The 17,286-nt window shown below is 49.5% G+C and overlaps 1 protein-coding gene across 8 annotated transcripts in view; it reads left to right on the top strand.

Annotated features, from left to right (window-relative positions):
- Nucleotides 1–17,286, top strand: part of dlgap2a (discs, large (Drosophila) homolog-associated protein 2a) — a 405,726-nt gene that overhangs the window by 100,714 nt on the left and 287,726 nt on the right. For 4 of the 8 annotated variants that reach the window (XM_078399923.1, XM_078399924.1, XM_078399922.1 and 1 more), the window contains one exon: nucleotides 12,445–12,609. The exons of 2 other annotated variants lie outside the window; for them this stretch is intronic. In XM_078399923.1, coding sequence (XP_078256049.1) covers nucleotides 12,600–12,609 — 10 coding nt within the window. In that variant the 5' untranslated portion in view covers nucleotides 12,445–12,599. The remainder of the gene's footprint in view (nucleotides 1–12,444; nucleotides 12,610–17,286) is intronic. 2 more of the 8 variants (XM_078399927.1, XM_078399920.1) reach the window with 1 other exon arrangement.

Here is a 17,286-nt window from a genome sequence, read left to right as displayed (position 1 = left end):
CAACCAGGGCTTCCACAATTTCCTCTCTAGTTTCCTGCAATGTCCTCGGATATATCTGATCAGGCCCTGGAGATTTGTCTACCTTCAAACACAACTGTACCTCAGTACTTCTTCGACGGTAACACTGACTGCTCTCAAGACACTTCCAGGGACTGCTCCAATATCCTCCGCCCTACTGTCTTTCTCCTCGGTAAATATAAATCATTTCCCTTGCCCATCTCTTGTGGTTCCCCACAGAAGTGATCGCTTTGATTCCTGAGAGGTCCCACTCTCTCTTTTCCCCTTTATGTATTTATAACATCTTTTGGAATTGGCCTTAATGCTTCCCGCCAGAGCTATCTCCTGGCCCCTTTTTGCCCTTCTGATTTCCTTTTTCAGTTTACTCCTTGGTTCCTGAAACTCCTCCAGGGATGCACTTGATCCCAGCTGCCTATACCTGTCCCACGCATCCTTGTTGTTTTTGACATCCTTGTTGTCCCAAAAGGCCCCTCCACACACACTTCATGAACTTGCCCTTCCCAATTTCCCGATACCTGTTCCAGAGTTGCCCTCTCACGTCTGGGGGCCTCCACATATTGCTTAAAAAACTCTCCTGAACACTTTTGAGGAATTGCACCCCATCTTAATCCTTCACACTATTTTCCCAGTCTATATTGGGAAAGTTAAGCCCCTGTCCCATGTAGGCGATGTTTTAGGCGACTACATGCGACTAGGCTGTGGCCACACGGTTGCCGGGGTATTGCCTGTACGGTCGTGAGTCGTCTCCAAAGAGTCGTAGCGTCTTTCTGGTCCCCGCTGGATTTTGAAATGTTTAAGAATCTTCGGTGACTGTTGGTTTGACGCCAATGATCGTAGGTTGACATCTCCTGACGGGGGCGCTGTCGTAGGTTGTCGCCAGGTGACGTAGGTTGTCGCCGGTGCTGACTTCGGTGAATTCCATTGGTGACCACCTACGTCAACCTATGTCAACCAGCGACAGGTACCGGCGTCAAAACCGGAGGCCAAAGTGATGGTGAATTGACTTCAGTTGTCGCCGACACGGTCGTTGCTTGTCGTAGCTTGTCGTGGGTAGACGTAGGATGACTTCAGTTGTCTTAGGTTGTTATGTCAAGTCAAGTTTATTTGTCACATACACATACAAGATGTGCAGTGAAATGAAAGTGGCCACGCCTGCGGATTGTGCTAAACACAATAGAAAAAAAAAGAATTTTAACACAAAAAATAAATTAATACAGTAAATTAAATGAGTCCCTGGTGATATGAGAGTTAACAGTCCTGATGGCCTGTGGGAAGAAACTCCGTCTCATCCTCTCTGTTTTCACAGCGTGACAGCGGAGGCGTTTGCCTGACCGTAGCAGCTGGAACAGTCCGTTACTGGGGTGGCAGGGGTCCCCCATAATGTTGCTGGCTCTGGATCTACACTTCCTGATGTATAGGTCCTACAGGGGGGCGAGTGTAGTTCCCATGGTGCGTTCAGCTCCGCTCGGCAGAGAGGAACCACAGTGCTTTTGACCGGGAGCTCCTCGCCTTATCCCTGGCGGTGCGACACGTTCGCTATTTCCTGGAGGGCCGGCACGTTACCGCCTTCACTGGCCACAAGCCCCTCACATTTGCCTTCGCGAAGGTGTCCGACCCATGGTCTGCTCGGCTGCAGTGTCAGAGTTCACCACCCGTATCCTCCACATCGAGGGCAAGAATAACCGAGTCTCCGACACATTATCCCGCCCCGCCATTGGTGCCGTCCTGGAAGTGGCCCCAGGTATAGACGACTCCGCTTTGACTAACCCAGCTGGAGGACAGCAAGATGCTGGCCGATCGCACTGCCAATCCAGCCTGGTGCTGGAGGACGTGCCGTTTGGTCCTGCGGTTGCCACGATCTTGTGCCGCGTGTCCACTGGTCAGCCGCGACCCATCATCGCCGGGTGTTCGACGTCATCCACAGGTTGGCTCATCCTTCCATCCGGGTGACGATTACCTTGGTAGCTGCCCGGTTCATGTTGCACGCCTTGCTCAAACAGGTCGGTAACTGGGCCCGAGCGTGCATCCCGTGCCAGGCGTCAAAGGTTCAGCGCCACGTCCGGGCGCCCATACAGGATGTTGCTGTGCCTTGCCGTCACTCCGACCACATCCACGTGGATATTGTGGGCCCGCTTCCCCCATCACCTCCTCACTGTGGTGGATCGATTCACACAGTGGCCCGAGGCCGTTCCACTGGCTGACACGTCTGTTGCCACGTGTGCCCGAGCCCTCGTTACCCACTGGATCGCCCACTTTGGTTGCCGGTAGCCATCACGTCGGATCGGGGGGCTCAGATCACCTCTGAACTGTGGTCTGCGATTTCCCACCTGCTGGGGGTCCAGCTCCATCACACCACAGCCTATCATCTGCAAGCTAACAGCCTGGTGGAGCGGTTCCACCGCCATCTCAAGGCGCGGCTCACGGGCCCGGAGTGGATGGACGCGTTGCCGTGGGTTTTGTTGGGGATCCGTAAGGCCCCGAAGGAGGCCTTGGCCTCTTCCTCTGTGGGACTAGTGTACGGTTCTCTGCTCACAGTTCCGGGGGATTTCATTCCGTCGGCACACGGACAACAGAAGCCGCCCTCGTCCTCGCTGGCGCACCTCCGTGAGAAGGTGGGCAAGCTCTCTCCTGTCCTGACCTCTCGCCATGGGGTGATTCGTCCCCACGTCCCGTCTGCTCTCCAGGGTTATCCGTACGTGTTCCTGCGTCGCGACGCTCACTGGACGCCACTGCAGTGGCTGTACGCGGGGCCTGGGCCTACCCGGGTGCTGCATCCTGGGCCTACCACGCTCGGTTTGGACATAGGGGGCCGGCACGAGACTGTGTCGGTGGCTCGCCTTAAACCGGCCCATTTGGACATCAGTCAACCCCTGCAGGTGGCCCAGCCTCGTTGTAGGGTGTGTCCTCAATCTTGGCCGCGCCCGCCTGTGCCCACGCCAGCCCCTGAGAGTGGATGTGTGTATGTGGTCCCGGCCGCTCCCGCCCGTGCCCACGCCAGCCCCTGAGAGTGGATGTGTGTACGTGGTCCCGGCCGCTCCCGCCTGTGCCCACGCTGCCCCTGAGAGTGGATGTGTGTATGTGGTCCCGGCCACTCCCGCCCGTGCCCACGCCAGCCCCTGAGAGTGGATGTGTGTACGTGGTCCCGGCCGCTCCCGCCCGTGCCCACGCCAGCCCCTGAGAGTGGATGTGTGTACGTGGTCCCGGCCGCGCCCGCCCGTGCCCACGCTGCCCCCTGAGAGTGGATGTGTGTATGTGGTCCCGGCCGCTCCCGCCTGTGCCCACGCTGCCCCTGAGAGAGTGGATGTGTATACGTGGTCCCGGCCGCTCCCGCCCGTGCCCACGCTGCCCCCTGAGAGTGGATGTGTGTACGTGGTCCAGCCGTCTCGTTCGGCCGCCGGTTCTGGGGGGGGATTCCTGTGGCGACTCCTGAGAGTTAGGCCGCCCCTTGGCCGAACCCTCGGCACTGAGATTGACAAGGTCTGGGACTGCCAGTCCACGGGGTTTCCCAGCAGGGGGTTTTGTGGAGAGAGAGGAGAGTGAACATGTGCGCTGGCAGCTTGTAGTGTTAATAAAGCATCCCCACTGGACTAATCTGGCATCTCACCTTATTTCGGGCTGAACCGATCGCTCCTGCTACAAGAAAACCATATTATGGTCACTGTTGCCCAAGCTAATCCTTCCTCATTGCACAATACCCAGTCTCGGATGGCCTGTCCTCCAGTCGGTTCTTCTACATATTGGTTTATTAAACCATATCGTATACATTTCAGGAAATGCTCCTCCTCAATGCTGTTACCAATGTGGATGGCCCAATCTACATGTAGATTAAAGTCACCCATGATAACCGCTGTACCTTTGCTACACACATTTCTAATTTCCTGCTTGATCCTATCCCCAACCTCCCTACTGCTGTCTGGTCGTCTGTATACAACTCCAACAAGCGTTTTCTGCCCTTGACTATTTTGCACCCATACCGATTCTACAGAATCCAAGCTAATGTCTCTCCTTGCTATTGCATTAATCTCCTCTTTAACCAGCAATGCCACCCCATCTCCTCTTCCTTTCTGTCTATCCTTCCTGAATATTGAATACCCCTGCATGTTTAGCTCCCAGACTAGGTCACCCTGAAGCCATGTCTCTGTAATTCCAACTATATCATATCCCTTAACTACAACTGCACATTCAATTCATCCACCTTATTACGAATGCTCCTCACATTTAGGCACAAAGCTTTCCGGTTTGTTTTTCTTATATCCCTTCTACATTTTGCTTCTGTTCTCCTTTTATATCCCTCTGTCTCCTTGCATTGGTTCCCATCCCCTTGCCCTGTTAACGGATCCAGTTAACTGCACTCATACACTTCCATGTTGTTCCTCCACCCCTCCCCACTGTTTAGGGACGGGGAGGTGGGATGAAGATGGCAAGGTAATAGAATCTTGGATCATGAGAAGTTGTAAGTTTGGTCAAAAAGATAAAAAGGAAGTATATGTTAGATTTATAGTCTTACAGTGTGGGAACCTTTGTCCCAATCTGTCCTGTCCATGTACCTGTCCAAATGCTTCTTAATACAGGCAGGTCTATTTTGGACTAGTGTAGCTGGGCCATGTTGGCCAGTGTGGTTATTGATTCCCCTACTCTGGGCAAAAGACTCTGAAAATCTACCTGATCTATTCCTGTCATGATTGTGGACACCTTTCTAAGATCAAGAGAGAGTAGGATTTATCTCTTAGGGCTAAGGGAATCAAGGGATATGGGGAGAAAAGCAGGAACGGGGTACTGATTGTGGATGATCAGCCGTGATCACAGTGAATGGCGGGGCTGGCTTACTCCTGCACCTATTTCCTATGTTTCTACTTTTCGATGTTTCAAATAATTTTGAGGAGGTTGCCAGGACTCAAGGGCCTGAATCGCGGGATAGGTTGGGCATAGATACATAGATACATAGACAATAGGTGCAGGAGTAGCCCATTCGGCCCTTCAGGCCTTGGAGGGTAACAGCATGAGGGATGAACTGATAGAGGTGTATAAAATCATGAGGGAAATAGGTTGAATGCACAGTTTAGGGGAATGAAGAACCAGAGGACCCCTTTAAGGTGAGAGGGGAAATAATTAATAGAACCTGACAGGCAGCTTTTTCACACAGAGCGATAGTGCCAGCCTCAACAACAACAACAACAACAACAACAACAACAACAACAACAACAACCTCTAGGTGACCTCCTCTGGGTTACCGTTCCATATACCTGCCATCGCTGTGTTTAAAACAAAATAGGATGCAGGTTCCTATAAATATGTGTGTGTGTGTGTGTGTGTGTGTGTGTGTGTGTGTGTGTGTGTGTGTGTGTGTGTGTGTGTGTGTGTGTGTGTGTGTGTGTGTGTGTGTGTGTGTGTAAATGTATATATATATATATCACGTGTAGCGAGGTACAGTGAAAAGCTTTTGCTGCGTGCTATCCAGTCAGCGGAAAGACAATACATGATTACAATCGAGCCATTTATAGTGTACTGATACATGATAAGGGAATAACGTTTAGTACTAAGTAAAGCCAGCAAAGTCCGATCAAAGGTAGTCCGAGAGCCCCGATGAGGGAGATAGCAGTTCAAGACAGCTTTCTGGTTGCGTAGGATGGTCCAGTTGCCTATTAACAGCTGGGAAGAAATTTATATGTGTGACTTGGTAAAAGAACAGCATTGATGGACAGAAGGATCTTGTTTTCCAAATCCATTGCTCCCTGAAGATGACTGGAAGGAAGTGGAGGCTTTGACAAGGGTGCAGAAGAGGGTACCTGGATTAGAGGGGATTACTATAAAGAGAGGTTGGACAGACTTGCATTGTGTTCTATGGAGCACTGGAGGCTGCAGTGGTGAGATGCTTGCAATGGGGCATTTAAGAGGCTGCTACATCGGCATATGGATATGGAGGGACAAGGATATGTGTAGGCAGACACATGTAAGTGTTGACCTTAGTGTGTTCATGTTCAGCACAGACATTGTGGGCCGATGAGCCTGTGCTTCTGCTGTATGATTCTCTGTTCAATGAACAGCTCCTGTTTGAATTGTTTTGTGTGATGTGTGATAAAATTTTGCCTCCATAAATTTTCGGAAGAAGACTTTGAAGAAGTTATTTTGTCTGAGTCGTGTATTGGGTGATCTTCTAAGGTGCGGAGTGCACAGGTTGTAGATGAATGCAGGGAATCTGGCAGACATGCCGTGATCTAGGGGGAGTGTTTGCTAGTGCTGTCGGGGAGGATTTAAACTAACGTGGCAGGGGGATGGGAGCAGGAGCAGAAAGACAGAGGGGTGTAAAATGAGGGTAGAAGCAACAGGTAGCAAGGTGAAAAGTAAAAGTGGCAGGCAGACAAATCCAGGACAAAAATCAAAAAGGGCCATTTTTCAACATAATTGTATAAGGGGTAAGAGAGTTGTAAAAACAAGCCTGAAGGCTTTGTGTCTCAATGCAAGGAGTATACGTAATAAGGTGGATGAATTAAATGTGGAGATAGTTATTAATGATTATGATATAGTTGGGATTACGGAGACATGGCTCCAGGGTGACCAAGGCTGGGAGCTCAACATCCAGGGATATTCTATATTCAGGCGGGATAGACAGAAAGGAAAAGGAGGTGGGGTAGCGTTACTGGTTAGAGAGGAGATTAAAGCAGTGGAAAGGAAGGACATTAGCTTGGAGGAAGTGGAATCGATATGGGTAGAGCTACGAAACACTAAGGGGCAGAAAACGCTAGTGGGAGTTGTGTACAGGCCACCTAACAGCAATAGTGAGGTTGGGGATTGCATCAAGCAGGAAATTAGAAATGCGTGCACTAAAGGCGCAGCAGTTATAATGGGTGACTTCAATCTACATATAGATTGGGTGAACCAAACTGGCAGGGGTGCTGAGGAAGAGGATTTCTTGGAATGTTTGAGAGATGGTTTTCTAAACCAACATGTCGAGGAACCAACGAGAGAGCAGGCCATTCTAGACTGGGTATTGAGTAATGAGGAAGGGTTAGTTAGCAGTCTTGTTGTGCGAGGCCCCTTGGGCAAGAGTGATCATAATATGGTAGAGTTCTTCATTAGGATGGAGAGTGACAAAGTCAATACAGAAACAAGTGTTCTGAACTTAAAGAAAGGTAACTTTGAGGGTATGAGGCGTGAATTGTCCAAGATAGACTGGCGATTGATGCTGAAAGGGTTGACAGTGGACATGCAATGGAAGGCATTTAAAGGTCGCATGGATGAACTACAACAAGTGTTCATCCCAGTTTGGCAAAAGAACAAACCAGGAAAGGTAGTGCATCCGTGGCTAACAAGGGAAATCAAGGATAGTATTAAAACAAAAGATGAAGCATACAGATTAGCCAGAAAAAGTAGCATACCAGAGGACTGGGAGAAATTCAGAGTCCAGCAGAGGAGGACAAAGGGCTTAATTAGGAAAGGGAAAATAGATTATGAGGGAAAACTGGCAAGGAACATAAAAACTGACTGCAAAAGCTTTTATAGATATGTCAAGAGAAAAAGATTAGTTAAGACAAATGTAGGTCCCTTGCAGTCAGAAACAGGTGAATTGATCATAGGGAACAAGGAGATGGCAGACCAATTGAACAAATACTTTGGTTCTGTCTTCACTAAGGAAGACATAAACCGTCTGCTGGAAATAGCGGGGGACCGGGGGTCTAATGAGATGGAGGAACTGAGGGAAATCCAGGTTAGTCGGGAAGTGGTGTTAGGTAAATTAAATGGATTAAAGGCAGATAAATCCCCAGGGCCAGATAGGCTGCATCCCAGAGTGCCTAAGGAATGCTGTTCTTACAGGAACGGCTAGTATGTGATAAATTATGTTGTTATTTACTGCTTTAAAAACTAACGCAGTGGAAGACAATACAAGCTTGGCAGGGGGTAGAGGCAGGCTGATCTCACATTCCCAGTGCCGCCATCATTATCAGCACCTCCTCCACCACTGGACCCAATGTAGATCTTTAATTGTTGTACTTGTCAGTTAATGAACCTGTAACTAACTACACCACAGGATTAACACAATGTCCAGGGGTTTATGGTCTGTTTCAATCTCATGAGCAGGGAAGTGTTTTGGAGAATGATACAAAATGATTACACACCATCTTTACGAGCTGAGCTGCCATGTGCAGCTGCATTTCAACGCTAATGTTACAGTGCTCCATCCCAAGGTGGGAATGTGCTGCTGGGACCACATGTGGTTCCAGATTAACCCGCTGCCCGTCAGGACTCTACTCTCCCCCCCCGGCCTCATTGCATTCTGCTCTGAGTTTATGCCCTTTCATTCCTCTCTTCTCATTTGCCTTTCTCCTCAATTGAGAATTCAACTCCATCTTGGCTGCAGGTCCTTGAATTGGGCCATTGTCTCCTGTTCCTTTAAGTGGTTTAATTTTTTCCATGCATTAGTAATATTTTATGCTTTGCTGTATAGTTTTTGATTTGGGTTGGAGAACGTATATAGTTGTCAACATCTAACATTTCCGTGTCAAATGTGTTATTAGATTTTAACTTTTGGTGTTGCCTGGAGAACTGACAGCAGCAGCAACACGCCCACATGTAACACAGCCTGGTGTGCTCTGTTGTGGAATGTTTTGTTTGTATATTAAGCCTTGTGTTAATGAGCTCCAGTCTCCTCGGCGAGGGCATTATTAGGTAGTCCTTGCGGTATTTTTCCAAATGGTAAAGCTTATAATTATTTAATGAGCTTCTGAATGTGGAGATCCCTCTGCGCGAATCTGTAAGATTGTGACACAGATAAATGAAAGGAGAATGAAACACTGATACACAAAATACACCATTGATTGGACTCACTCATAAAGTGTCTCTGGGGAACATGTATTAATGGATATCCTGACATTGGACAAAATAGGAATCAGTAACCAAGCAATCCATCTCTCCAGTTTACTCATTACAAACTGTATTTTCTCCAGTGTGGCCCAGTGCTAGTGATAATGCCCAGATCAGTACATCAAGGCAGGGCACTGCTTTCACTCCATCTAGTCAGCAGGAAATCTTGCTCTCAATCCGTCAAGACCTGCTGGCGCTCCCATTTTAATGCCTCTCCCCATTCCCACACTGACCTCCCTGTCCACTGTCAGAGTGAGGCCACATACAAACTGCAGGAACAACACCTCATATTGCACTCAGGCAGCTTGCAACCCAATGGTATGACCAATGAATTCTCCAAATGTAGGTAACCTACCAACAAACACCCCCCCCCCCCCCCCCCCCCGCCCCCACTATTCCCTGTGCTCTACCTGGATTGGCACCTATTTCTCTCACTGGCGGTGGGGGGGGTGAGAGACCGCTGACACTGGTGGTGCGGGGGGGGGAGGAGGGGTGGGCCATGGGGTGGGGGGTGGGCCATGGGGTGGGGGGCAGGAGGGGTGAGAGAGGGTTGACACAGGTGGGGGGGGTGGGGAGGAGGGGTGGGCCATGGGGTGGGGGGCAGGAGGTGTTAGAGAGGGTTGACACAGGTGGGGGGGGGTGGGGAGGAGGGGTGGGCCATGGGGCGGGGGCCAGGAGGGGTGAGAGAGGGTTGACACTGGCGGGAGGGGGGGTGGGGAGACAGGGAGACCACAATGCTGTGGGGAGACGCCCTGAGAGAAGCAGCAGGGAAAAGAAGTCTAATTGGAAATGTGTGTGGAATTTAATTTCCCCAGGTATCTCTCCATTTAAAGTACCACTGAACATCCACTAAATGTGCCAGCGGTAACAGATGTGCGGCTGATTTCCCACTTGTGTTTAAATGAGGAAAGTGAGTGGCACTCTGGCCCAATCCTGTCTCCCACGTGCAGGTGATAACCTGTGACCATCAGCCCCCACTGCTCATGTCACCAGGACATTCACCTCTGTCAGTCCATGATGTCCAGCAGTCAGAGCAACGTGCTGGCTCTGTCTCAGCTGAGTGCCTGCAGTTCCCCACATAATAACTCAGCTGATGCCTGTGACACCACACACTATCCCCCATGTTCAGAGTGATTGCTTCCCAGTCACAAGGAAGCTGCCAACACGTTGATAATTGCAGGCGCAGGTCAGTGGGGCATGGAGAGACATGCACATCTACAAGATGGTCGATGAGGGCAAGGCCATTGACATTGTCGATATGGACGACAGCAAGGCCTTTGATGAGTTTCCACATGGCAGGCTGCTCTGGGAGATTAGATTGCATGGGATCCAGGGAGAGCGAGCCGACTGGATAGAGAATTGGCTTCAAGGAAGGAAGTGAGGGTGATGGTGGAAAGTTGCTTGTTGGACAGGAGGCCTGCCTCAGGGATTATTGCTCAGTCAATGATTTGGATACATGTAGAAGACACAAATAGAAAGTTTGTAGATGACACTAAAGTAGGTGGTATTGTAGATAGCAAAGATGGTTATCAAAAATTACAGCAGGGTCTTGATCATCTGGGCAAGTGGGCCGAGGAGTGGCGAAGGATTTAATACAGCTAAGTGAGAGGTGCATTTTGGGAAGTCAAACCAGGGCAGGTCCTTCATAGTGAATGGTAGGGCCCATGGGAGTGTTGTAGAGCAGAGGGATCGAGTAGTACCCCTGAAAGTGGTGTCACAGTTGGACAATGCATTGTCGAGGCCACATGTGGAGTATCATGTAGAAAGGAAATGCAGAAGCTGGTATCTACTGAAGATAGACACAAAGTGCTGGAGTAACTCCACAGGTCAGGCAGCATCTCTGGAGAACATAGCTGATGTTCTGAGATGTAGATCTTCCGTAGATGTAACTTCCACAGATTCACCACTCTCTGACTAATGACATTTCTCATCATCCCCTTTGTAAAGGTATGTCTTTTTATTCCTAATCTGTGCCCTCTGGTCCTAGACTCTCCCACTAGTGGAAACATCCTCTCCACATTCTCTCTATCCAGGCCGCTCACTATTCAGTAGGTTTCATCCTTCTAAACTCCAGCGAGTACAGGCCCAGTGCCTTCAACAGAAGGGGGCTGAGAATGCAGTCTTTATGAAGAACGAACAAACCATTTTTAAGTTGAGAAAAAAAATAGATTGTTCATGATTTTGTAAATATATAATGGTCGATCACCACTGCGTTTTACAATCATGGCCCTGTTGGATTATTATTTGTCCAACATCAACTCTTGTGTTGACACAAATCAGGGCAGGACTTACACAGTGAATGGCAGGGATCTGGGGAGTGTTGTGGATCTCAAAACGCTGCTACATCGTTCCTTGAAAGTGGCACCATGGGTAGATATGGTGGTTAAGAACCCTTTCTGTACATTGGCCTTCAGCAGTCATGGTACTGATTATAAAAGTTGGGATGTTATGTTCTAGTTGGACAAGACGTTGGTTAGGCTGCATTTGTAATAATGCCTCCCTGCTGTAGGAAGGGCGTCATTAAGCTGGAAAGGGTGCCGAGAAGATTTACAAAATAATGTTGCCAGGGCTTGAGGGCCTGAGCTATACAGCGAGGCTGTGTCGGCTCGGACTTTATTCCTTGGAGCACAGGAGGATGAGGGCAATCTTCTCAAGCTGTGTAAGATCATGAGGGGAATAGGGTGGATACAGAGAGTCTTTTACCCAAAGTGGAGGAATCAAGAATCGGAGGATATAGTTTCAGGTGACAGGGGAAAGATTTAATAGAAACCTGGGAGGCAACGTTTTCACACGGAGGGTGATGGATGTATGGAACGAGCTGCCAGAGGAGGTAATTGAGGCAGGTACTATAACACCATTTGAAAGACGCTTGGACAGGTACATGGATCGGAAAGGTTTAGAGGGATATGGGCCAAACGCAGGCTGATAGGACGAGCGTAGATGGGCATTTTGGCCGGCGCGGATGGTCTGTTTCCATGCTGTACGACTCTAAGTCTCTCGGACTCTATTGTACCAGTATGAAGTTGTGATGTGGTCTATCATCTGAACAGGAGCACTTTACCAATATGGAAATGCTTGGTGTTAAAATGTTAGGGTCATCTCCTAAACCTGTACCTTAAGTTACACCTCTAGTCATGACACTCATCAACCTTTTTAGATTTGGTTAGGACTGAAATGTTTTGAAATTGTTCCACCATTGCAGTGGCACTATTTAAAAATATAAATTTCAATCTGTCACCAAAAGCCAGTCATTGTGGTAAAAGTATGAAGTGAAATAGAAGCAGCATTGTGTCTGCTGTGAATATATCCCATTTCAGCTGCCACTCTGCCACATATTGTTCCGCGACTGCCCTGAGTGTATTTAGGTATGTTTCTGGGTAAAGGACCCCTGTGTAAAGATGTCCCTCTACTCCATGAACACACAGACCTAGTTCAGAGCGGGATGCAGACGTGTCTATGTTTTTGGTGCATTAACATGCTTCTTGCCTTGGTGTTTGTCATTGTGCCTGCTGTTATTGAATGGCTTTGTTTTGTTTTCTGCCCCTCCTCCTGTTTCTCCCAACACAGGTCAGTCTCCACCCCACGTCCTCTTTCAGCTTGGAGGGTGCGATGAGCTGGGGCGGGGCATCCTCCATGACTGCTGCCACTGCCACTCTGTGATCGACTGGCGAAGAAGGTGCAACTCAGGTGTGCTCATCACCTTTCCTTCTGCTCAGCTGCAGATGCAGGCAGGTGGGAATAATGTAGATGGGGCATTGTGGTCGGCATGGGCAAGTTGTCTCTCTGACTCTCTGCCACTCGGGTACAGGTTTAGAGGGATATTTGTCAAAATGAATAACGTCATTGCCGCACTGTAGGACTTTGTTTAGGCCGCATTTGGACGATTGTGTGGAGTTCTGGTCAGCCCATTATAGGAAGGATGTGGAGGCTTTGAAATGTGTGCAGCAGAGGTTTACCAGAATGATGCCTGGATTATAAGGTATTAGCTACAGGGAGAGATTGGACGGACTGGGATTGTTTTCTCTGGAATGTCGCAGCCTGATAGAAGTATGTAAAATTATTAGAGGCAAAGATAGAGTAAACAGCCTGAACATTATGCCCAGGGTGGAACACCAGGTACAGCTTTGTGAAAGGGACAACGTTTAAGGCAGATGTGCGAGACGTAGTGTTTTTACAAAATGATAAGTGAGACAAATGATATTGCCAAACTGCCACTCTATTGCCAAATGCGAGCAGTGTGGACCAATGTAGCTGGGACATGTTGGGCGGTGTGGGCAAGTTGGGCCAAAGGGTCTGTTTCTGTGCTGTATCACTCTGTGACTCTATGACTAGTGTAGCTGGGACATGTTGGGCGGTGTGGGCAAGTTGGGCCAAAGGGTCTGTTTCCACACTGTATCACTCTGTGACTAGTGTAACTGGAATATGTTGGTCGGTGTGGGCGAGTTGGGCTGAAGGGGCTGTTTCCACAATGTATCACTCTATGACTCTATGACTAGTGTAGATGGGGCATGTTGGTCGGTGAGGGCAAGTTGGGCCAAAAGGCCTGTTTCTGTGCTGTATTACTCTGTGACTCTATGACTAGTGTAGCTGGGACATGTTGGTCGGTGAGGGCAAGTTGGGATGAAGGGCCTGTCTCGACGCTGTATCTCTCTTTGTCTCTATGACCAGTGTAGCTGGGACATGTTGGTCGGTATGGACAAAATGGGATGAAGGGCCTGTTTCCACACTGTATGAATTTATGACTTTAACCATTCCTCAGCCCACTTGCCCAACCGATCAAGATCCTGTTGCAATTTTTGACAACTACCTTTGCTATCTACAATACCACCACTTGAGTGTAATCATTGATAGAGATGACACATGGCAATGGGCCCAGCTCCGAACACTGAGGCTCACCGGTAATCACAGGACTGCTGTCACTATGGGACTTTAGTTAGCCTGTATTTTGAGTATTGCGCACAGTTCAAGCCTTCCATGACAGGAAGGACGTGGACACGTTGGAAACTGTGCAGAGAAGGTTTAACAGAATGATGCCTGGATTACAGGGTATTAGCTACAGGGAGAGAGAGGTTGGACAGACTTGGATTATTTTCCTGTTTTCTACCTAGGACGCCACTGTCAGGGAACTACGTACCTGCAATCATAGATCCCTCTGCTCTACAACACTCCCCAGGGCCCTGCCTGTGATGGTCCTGCCCTGATTTATGCCAACACAGGTGTCAGGGGTTATGGGAGGAATGAATGAATGAATGAATATTGGCCAAGTATGTGCAGATACAAGGAATGTGCCTTGGTGCTCCGCTCACAAATGACAACACAAATATACAGTTAATAATTAAGAATAAAGCATAAACACATCAAAACAATAAGGATACACCATTACGGTCTAAACATGTGGGTGAAAATAAACCAGAGCAAAAAAAGAGACTACAGACTTTGGTTATGGAGTAGAACTAACACTCGTGGGAAAAAAGCAGTTTTTATGTCTGGCTGTGGCTGCTTTGACAGTCCGGAGTCGCCTTCCAGAGGGAAGTGCTTCAAAGAGTTTGTGGCCAGGGTGAGAGGGGTCAGAGATGATCTTGCCCGCTCGCTTCCTGGCCCTTGCAGTGTACAGTTCGTCAATGGGGGGAACAACCTTCTCAGCTGTGCGAACGATCCGTTGCAGCCTCCGGATGTCGTGCTTGGTGGCTGAGCCAAACCAGACCATGATGGAGAAGGTGAGGACGGACTCAATGATAGCAGTATAGAATTGGACCATCATTGCCTGTGGCAGATTGTGTTTCCTCAGTTGCTGCAGGAAGTACATCCTCTGTTGGGCCTTTTTGACTGTGGAGTCGATGGTGGCCCCCCATTTAAGGTCCCTGGAGATGATGGTTCCAAGGAACTTAAATGACTCCACAGATGTGACTGTGGTGTTGTTGATGGTGAGTGGGGGGAGGGGAGGGGGATCTCTTCAAAAGTCTACAATTTGTTCCACTGTCCTGAGGGCATTGAGCTCCAGGTTGTTGCGATGGCACCAGGACGCCAGCTGTGTCACTTCCCATCTGTAGGCAGATTCCTCCCCATCCTGGATCAGTCCAATCAGGGTTATGTCATCCGCAAACTTGAGGAGCTTGACAGAGGAGTCTGTGGAGGTGCAGTCTTTGGTGTAGAAGGAAGGCAGGATAATGTGGTTAGGAGGGAGCGATAGATCAGACATGATTGAATGGTGGAGTAGACTTGATAGGTTGAATGGCCTAATTCTACTCCCATCACTTATGACCTGATGAACACACGTTGATGTTGGACATATAATGTTGCTGGGAACCACGTTTAGTCAGCAGTGACCTGTGGACAATTACAAGCACTTCACCTGCACTCAATGCTTCTTTGCCATTTTTGCACGTTCAGTGATTGATTCCAGCATCTTCTAGTTTGTTTCAGTTCAGTTTTTTTTTTTGTCATGTGTTGTTGTTGTTCGTCCTTCGGGTTGGAAGATGACCATGACTTCACTTTCAGTTGGAGGATTGGTGACTGTGGGTCCGGAAATGACTGGTGAGGCCAATCCGGGCCCAGTAGGACACAAGTGGACGGGTGCTGCAGTGGAAGTGGAGGTAGCCCGGGCCTTGCGCGCGGTGCGTTTCCTCTGGGCCTCTGCAGTGCGTCTGTTCTCTGCTGCACGGGCTCCTGTGGTGAGCTTGCTACGCCAGGTTGGACTGTCCAGAGCAAGTGACTCCCAAGTGTCATGTGTACCGGCTGTCTGCTGTGATAAAAATTAATCATTGTTTCAAAGTGGGTTTTTTTTAAATCACATGAGCAAGAACACTCAATATTTAATTTTGTGTAAGTGGTAGCGGAAGTAGGTCATTCCAATGTGTGAATTTATTCTGCTAGATAATTAGATCATGCCTCATTTGTTACTAAACTCCACTAATACACTGAACACAAAGTGCAGGGGAACTCAGCAGGTCAGGCAGCATCTGTGGAGAACATGGATAGGTGACGTTTCACAGAGTGCTGGAGTAACTCAGCGGGTCAGGCAGCATCTGTGGAGAACATGGATAGGTTATGGCGAGTCCGAGACTTGTAGTTGTAGATGAAGTTTATTGCAACCGCAATACACGAATACAGAATCAAAACAACAAGTCGCAGGACAACCAATATAAACTTACTGTCTTCCTTGAAGACTCAGACGAACTAACTAAATCGGGCGCCAAACGCACCCATGACATCGCTGACCAATCAGCGATGTCCTTCCCTGGACCAATCCCCATGGTCGCGTTCCCACGTGACCTCGCTGGCCAATCCAAGGGTTCGACGACCTAGACCATTCTCCATGGTCGCTACATGACCCCCCCCAGAACCCGAGGTGCGGAACCTAGCTGGGAGCCTGATTTCGCGACCACAACGAGTACGGAGAGGGACAGCCTGAACCACAGGAGCCGGAGGTTCCGGACTTGGTGGAACAGCCGGAACGAGAGGTTCTGGAGGAACTACCGGCACGGGGGGCTCTGGAGGAACCGCCGAAACGGGAGGTCCTGAAGGAACTGTCAGAACGGGGGTTTCTGGACTGGGCGGAACTAACGGAGGTCGGCCTCTCCGAGGGGTTTGACCGACCAAAACTGGTTGATCCGGGTCCAAATGGGCAGGTTTGAGCCGGGACACCGAGACGAGTTCGCTCTTGCCGCCCATGTCTAAGGTGAAAGTAGCCGTTCCCTTACGTAACACCCGGAACGGCCCTTGATAGACCCTCTGCAACGGGGCGCGATGGGCATCTTTACGCAGAAAAACAAAATCACAGTCTTTCAGGGCAGCCGGTTCATGCACCATGGAACACCCATGGCGTGAAGTCGGCACTGGAGCCAGGGAGCCCACCCGTTCCCGGAGAGATGCTAACGCTGATGGGACCGAAGGGAGCAGGGCTGAAGGGTCCGAAAAAAGGTCTCCGGGTACTCGAAGTGTCGAGCCATATACTAGCTCTGCAGACGACGCACCGAGATCTGGCTTAGGAGCAGTCCGGATGCCCAAAAGAACCCAAGGGAGTTGGTCCACCCAGTCCGGGCCTTCAAGCCTTGCACAGAGGGACGCCTTAAGTTGGCGGTGGAACCTTTCTACGAGTCCATTTGCCTGGGGGTGATATGCAGTTGTGGGTTGTAACTTGGACCCGTACAGTTCCGCCAGCGCGGCCCAGAGGGACGAAGTGAACTGTGGCCCTCTGTCAGTGGTAATAACTGCCGGGACCCCAAAACGAGCTACCCAATGGAGGGCCAAAGTCCTAGCACAAGACGCTGACGAGATATCAAACAATGGGAAAGCCTCTGGCCACCGGGTGAACCGATCCACCACCGTGAGGAGGTGGGTGTAGCCCCGGGAGGAAGGCAAAGGTCCGACCAAATACACGTGGATGTGAAAAAAACGAAAGGGCGGGAC

The sequence above is a fragment of the Rhinoraja longicauda genome, chromosome 5 (assembly GCF_053455715.1).
Source record: "Rhinoraja longicauda isolate Sanriku21f chromosome 5, sRhiLon1.1, whole genome shotgun sequence".
NCBI classification, from domain to species: domain Eukaryota; kingdom Metazoa; phylum Chordata; class Chondrichthyes; order Rajiformes; family Arhynchobatidae; genus Rhinoraja; species Rhinoraja longicauda.
The sequence above is the reverse complement of the archived record's forward strand: the minus strand, read 5'-3'. Positions and strand labels throughout refer to the sequence as shown.